The sequence below is a fragment of the Mandrillus leucophaeus genome, unplaced genomic scaffold (assembly GCF_000951045.1).
Source record: "Mandrillus leucophaeus isolate KB7577 unplaced genomic scaffold, Mleu.le_1.0 Scaffold1282, whole genome shotgun sequence".
In the NCBI taxonomy this organism is placed as follows: domain Eukaryota; kingdom Metazoa; phylum Chordata; class Mammalia; order Primates; family Cercopithecidae; genus Mandrillus; species Mandrillus leucophaeus.
In genome coordinates, this window is record NW_012101232.1 from 399,958 (window position 1) to 406,568 (window position 6,611).

At 45.8% G+C, this 6,611-nt stretch overlaps 1 protein-coding gene across 1 annotated transcript in view; it reads left to right on the forward strand.

Annotated features, from left to right (window-relative positions):
- SPIDR (scaffolding protein involved in DNA repair) overlaps window positions 1–6,611 on the forward strand; it is a 385,066-nt gene that overhangs the window by 349,691 nt on the left and 28,764 nt on the right. The window contains exons 8-10 of the mRNA XM_011972298.1: window positions 667–754; window positions 1,978–2,121; window positions 2,213–2,272. Coding sequence (XP_011827688.1) covers window positions 667–754; window positions 1,978–2,121; window positions 2,213–2,272 — 292 coding nt within the window. The remainder of the gene's footprint in view (window positions 1–666; window positions 755–1,977; window positions 2,122–2,212; window positions 2,273–6,611) is intronic.

The following is a 6,611-nucleotide window of genomic DNA, read 5'->3' on the forward strand; positions in this document are numbered from 1 at the left end:
TTCACCATGTTGGCCAGGCTGGTCCCGAACTGCTGACCTCAGGTGATCCATCCGCCTCAGCCTCCCAAAGTGCTGGGATTATAGGCATGAGCCACCACACCCAGCTCAGATAACTTTTCTTACATGTAATACATATCTGTTTGGGAAAAATATACAAAATGCCCAATCCAAAGGAAGAAAGTAAATATCACCTTCAAACTCTACTCAGATAACCACTAAAAACATTCTTATAGGCTTCAGTCTTTTCCTTTGGCTTAATATATATATAGATGCATGCATAGATACACATACATACACACACACACACACACACACACACAGTGAGAGAGTTAATTTGTTGCCTACTTTTTTCTTAGCAGGGTGTCACAAACGTGTTTCCATGTCCATAAATACTTTTTTTGTAACCATTTCAGTGACTGTATAATATTTCACTGTGTGGATGGATCCTAATTTAGTGAGCAAGTTCCTGTTGTGCAATTGATTTCCCACAGTGTCTGTCCATCTGTCTGTGTGTCTTCTTTCTTCCCCATCTGAATCGCCTCACATCTCGAATTGTAGTTCCATGGCCTTAGGCATTAGAGGCTATTAAGCATTCTACCAGCTCACTGGCCTAGTACTCAGTAAGGGGTGTCTGATGATGAATACCTTTAACTTTCCTTGTTCCAGGACAGCGGGGATTTTTAGTTTGATTGACACCCTATGGCCCCCAGCGATACCTCTGAAAACACCTGGCCGCGACCAGCCCTGTGAAGAGGTAAGCCCGGCACTGGAAAAACTTCCCCAGTTGCGGACTACTCCATGCCAGGTGCCAAGCCAGGCATCATCACTGCCACCCACATGGTCTGTGTCCCCCACTCCAGTGGCAACAAGGAGCCCCTGTGCAGCCAGTTCCTTTGTGGTGATGCATGAATATGAGCCAGGACTGGGATTCAGGTCCTGGAGACAAAGCTCTGGCTGCCTTCCCTACTGTGCTGCACATTTTCTTGAAGTTAACTTATGATGAATGCGTAAACCACAACCCTCATATACTGTTGGAACAATTGGGGTCTCAGCCTCATACTAAAGCAAACATATAGAATTTTTCCCATGAACTTCTAGTCACTCATAGAACCAACACTCAGTTACCAATTGGAGCAGGAACTCAATACAATCCATAGACATTCGTACAACGTCCTGGGTAGCCAGGAACTTCCATTGCCCTGCTTGTCTATGATAGTGTCTCAGAAGAAGCAAAATGGATGAAAAGTGTTCCCTCCTCCCTCCTGAGCCTTTTCCAGCAGGTTAACCAGCTGCTGCTTTGGGCCAGAGCTCCCAAAACAACTGAGGCTGTCTTCCTTAGGTTGTGGCTGACTTCTTAGTAGTGCTAAGTCTGTGACCCTGTACTGTGCCAAACAGCATAGTAGTTGTCAAAACACACGGTGGCTCACGCCTGTAATCCCAGCATTTGGGAGGCCGAGGCGGGCGGATCACCTGAGGTCGAGAGTTTGAGACCAACCTGACCAACATGGAGAAACCCCGTCTCTACTAAACATACAAAATTAGCTGGGCATTGTGGCGCATGGCTGCAATCCCAGCTACCCAGGAGGCTGAGGCAGGAGAATCACTTGAACCCAGGAGGCGGAGGTTGCAGTGAGCCGAGATGGCGCCATTGCAATCCAGCCAACAAGAGCAAAACTCTGTCTCAAAAAACAAAAAAAAAGCCATTTCTAGATTACTTAAGGGGAAGTAATTTCTAGATGATATTTTCAGTATAACCTGAAAGATTTCTGAAATGAAATCTTGAATTAATAGGTTCATAAGTATGGAAGTTCTTATGCTTGGTCCCAGAAGTAAACAATGCAGTCCATTCCTTGTATAGCATTCCAGAGAGAGGATGCATCTGTAAGCGAGTATGTATATATTAAAGAGGAGATTTTAATCATGTGCTTGAGTCTTTTAACAATACATTCCCCTTCTGCTTTTGCCTCATGTAAACAGATAAAAACTCATCTGCCTCCTCCAGCCTTATGTTACATCCTCACAGCTCATCCAAATCTGGGACAAATTGATATAATTGACGGAGACCCCATTTATAAGCTTTACCAGCCTCCAGTTACCCGCTGCTTAAGAGACATTATCCAGGTAATGTTTTTGTTTCTAACAAGTTATTTAGGTATTAGCTGTGTCTGTGTGCTTTGTGTAATGCTGCCAACCTTTTCTAATTCCTTTCCAGATGAATGATCTTGGTACCCGTTGCAGTTTCTATGCCAGGGTGATTTACCAAAGACCACAGGTAATAATCTGTCTCAATCTCTCAGTCTCTCTCTCTCTCTCAATCTCTCAGCCCCTCTCTCTCTCTCACACACACACACACACACGCACACACACACACACACGGTGTTAGAGGTTTGTGAAAGGGCAGTCTCCTTTGGAAATTAATAGATTGCCAAAACAGAAAAGCGTTTTTAAAGTCCAGTTAAGTATGCCCCATATACTGAAGTGGCAGTAAATCCATTCCTTTTACAGGTGCGGACTACCAGCCAGTGTGCTAAGCACTGGGGTGTAAGACACCCAAGTACAACCCTGTCCCCAAATCTTCTCAGCCCAGTAATTTTCATCCTTTCCTGACACTTAGGCAGGTTGAAGAAAGGAAAGAGATGCAGAAACCTCATTTATGTGGTGGAAATGGTAATCTCAGGATTGAGCTCAGCTACTTCTGGGAACTTTTAGAGCCTTTGAAACTGAAAGCCCTCCCATCCCACCTCCATGGTCCCTATAAGGCCTCGGCCTATTCTAGGGAGCAGCGGCCTAGAGGAGCTTGCTATCATATCAGCTAGGAGTAGAGGAGGGAAGGAAACCTGCTTGCCAGTTTGAATGCATGGACTACATTCTGCAAGAAACCTCTGCTGGCCCTTACCTTATGGAGGAATATCCATGTAGATCTAATCATCCAAGAGAGATTGAGAACATCCTATTTGTTAAACTCTTATCCACTCATAGGCAATGTGCACTGGGTGCATCTGCCATGGTGCAGGAGAGAGTGAGTGCCCCACACATTGCCTCCTTGAGGGTGTGTATGAGTGGAGCAAACCAGGCCCCAGATGCCTGCACTCACCTGGGCTGTCAGTGGATCACCAGCTACCAGCCAGGCCAGAATACCCAGGAATTGCCCAGCAAGGAGTCTCAAGGGAGGGCAGGAGGCTGGCACCTCAGCCAGCAACCTCGGCCAGGTGCCCCAGTGCACCTTGAGTCAGGGGACAGTGGTGTGGGTGGTACCAGGGGCTGTCTTCTAATCATACTATGCCTGGTTATCAAGATCTGACACTCACACCCCTCACTTTTCTTTTTGCTGATGAAATATGCTAAAGCACACCCAGACACCTTGTGCCATTTCCCCTTACATGCTTGTTATGAATCTCTACAAAGCATTCATGCTTGCATACAACCCAATTCAGCTGCCTGGTTTTGGAGCCTTTCTCTTCCGCTTAAGTTATTCAGAGTTATTTTCTGTTGTGCATTTATTTTGAACAAATTCTTTGCATTTCTCTGATCATTCTTAGTGGAAGAACAAGAGAGTGACTAAAAGAATATGTTTCTTAACTTCTAGTCAAGTTCTTGATGAGTTGCATATATCCAAGTATCATTAAATCATTGTTATCACAAGCATGTTAAATCAGCTCCTCTTCCATCTGCATCAGGAGTAGTGGGCAGACTGTTTCTGTAAAGAGCCAGATAGTCAATATTTTAGGCTTCTTGGGTTGTATGGTTTTCATAGCAACTACTCAGCTCCACCTTGCAGTGCAAAAGCAGCCATGTTGTCATTCACAAATGAATGAGCAGGGCTGTGTTTCAGAAACCTTTATTTACAGATACCAAAATTTGAATTTAACTTAATTTTTACTTGTCACAAAATATTCTTATGGTTTTTCTAACCATTTAAAAATGTAAGAACCTTGAATAAATATAAAAACCACGCTTAGCTTACAGGCCACACATAAGCAGGGGGCAGGCTGGATTAGCCCACAGGCCTTGGTTTGCTCACGTTCTTCAGGTGCTGAGCATGGCTGGAGGACACAGGAACTGTGACGCAGAAAAAAAAACAACCCTTGTGTCTCCTGGCATCCTGTAGGTTGTACTGAATGTGCAGTGTGGTGTGTGTCAGGGAGAGGAGACAGGGAGGGCCATCTACTGACAGCCACTGAGTAGGGTGCATGCTTGTTACCTAAGGATGCCATAGGTGCTGTGCAAGAACACAGCGCTGGTACATATGATCATCATATGAAAGAACTTTAAGGCTTTATCTCAATTGAATTTTTACATTTCAGATGTAAGGAGTGTGCTTTAGGTGATATGCTAGTAACTGTCAATTGCCTTTCCTTTCCTTCTCTGCAGAAAGTGTGTGTGTGTTTCTGCAGCTTAACCTGTGGATTATCTAGTGCTTGCCAACGCATAGAGTGTTGCCCACAGAAAGGAAATCAGAGGGCTGAGTTGTGAATATAAATGAACCACATTTAGCTCTTTATTTTTTATTATCAATACTTCACCTTTAATTTCTGTGAGAGATTTTTCAGATTTTCCAACCATTCTCGTGTATATATCATTTTAGCAGCAATAGTGTCACTGTTCTTAATTCCAAGTGGAGGAGACCAAGGCTAGGCCTGGTATCTGCTATCTCTGATACACACAACCAAACCCAGGTGGAGCCTGGCATGGGTTTCCTAACTCTTACTCAGCCCAGTGTCCCATGGTGCTTCCTGACTCCACAGTCCTTCAGTTACCTGGAGCCCTGGGGGTGGAGCAGGGACGCAACACACCCCTACCCCCAACCACATGCTGGCTGAGCTTGTGCAGGTACTTCACCACATTGTCTCATGTCCTTGTCTGTCAAATGGGTGTGACATTCTCTCACCATATTGGATTGTTCTAGGATGAATTTAGGAGTTTTAAAATACCCTTTTTCGTTTGTTTTCTCTTCATCTATTCCCCTTTTCATCATTTGACAGCTGATCAGTGCCTCTCATGAAGAATTAGAGAATGACTGACATGAGTCCCTCAGTGGTACTCCCTGTGAGCACCCCAGTGTCCGGCTCAGCAGATAGGAGGATAGGGCTCCCAGCAAGGACGAGGCAGGGCATGTACTATGTCTCATACTTTCCAAGCCTGAGGAGACCTAAGACTGCCTTCACGTTCCTCTGCTCACCTTGAGAAGGGTCAGTGTGTGTGGGGATGCCCTTGACATCTGGCACATTCCTGCTCTTCTGGGTCATGGGCCAGGCGGTGGCTCTCTGTGAAGGTGCCATTCACCCACAGGGAGAATGCTGTCCTCATAGCAGCCACATGGCAGTTGCAGCTCACACTCCTGCCCATGGTCCTCTGGCTGAGACTGAAGTTGAAAGTAAAGAAAGCAGATGTCAAAATGCTTGCACCAAAACCAGTTGGAGGGGAACTCTGGGGCAGAGAAAGACCAAGAGTGAAGCAGGTCATCCAGCTTGCCTTCTGAAGGAGTCCTCCCTCAGGGAAGTAGAGAAGATATGTTAATCACCTCGTATCCAAAAAACAGGCTCCTACCAGTGCAAGTGCAGCTTTCAGTGAGCATGACTTCCAGTGGGCATGTGTGCCTAGGAATCAGTGGTCCTATAGCCACAAAACAGTCAAAGACCTGGAACCCAATGGAACAGGTTCCATGATCCACTGAAATTCTATCTGTCTCCTGTAGTCTGCTTTTGTAAGAGAATCACCAGAAACCAGCTGTCTCAAGAAGGAATTGAAGTAAGCTGAGTCCTGGGGCCAGTCCGTAGTGAAGCCAGTGGCCTGCATCCTTGGCAGTGAGAGTTGACTTTCAGAATGGCACTATGAGTCACTGCTGGAACTCGAGCCATAAAAACAGACCTAGACTAGGTGTGGTGGCTCACACCTGTCATCCTAGCACTTTGGGAGGCTGAGGCTAGAGGATCTCTTGAGGCTAGGAGTTCCAGACCAGCCTGGGCAACAAAGCACAACCCCATCTCTACAAAAAAATAAAAAATTAGCCAGGCATGGTGCTGCATACCTATCATCTCAGCTACTTGGGAGGCTGACGTGGGAGGATCCTGTGAGCCCAGGAGGTTGCTGCAGTGAGCTGTGATTGCACCACTGCACTCCAGCCTGGGTGACAGAGTAAGACCTTGTCTCAAAAAAAAAAAAAAAAAACAGATTCAGTTGTATTTATATTACACTAAAGACTAAGTCATGAAGGTGAAAAAGATAGTTTTCATATTTAACTTTTATTTTGTAATAATTATAGTTTCACAGTAGATTGCAAAGAAATATACCGGGGGCTCTGGTGCACCCCTCCACCCCCATGTTAATATCCCACACCCACAGTAACCACAGTAAAAACCAAAACCAGCTGGGTGCAGTGGCTCACGCCTGTAATCCCAGCACTTTGGGAGGCCAAGGCAGGTGGATCACAAGGTCAGGAGATCGAAACCATCCTGGCTAATGGTCCTGGCTAATTTTCAGTGGAAACCCTGTCTCCACTAAAAATACAAAAAAAGTAGCTGGGCGTGGTGGCAAGCGCCTGTAGTCCCAGCTACTTGGGAGGCTGAGGCAGGAGAATGGCGTGAACCTGGGAGGCGGAGCTTGCAGTGAGC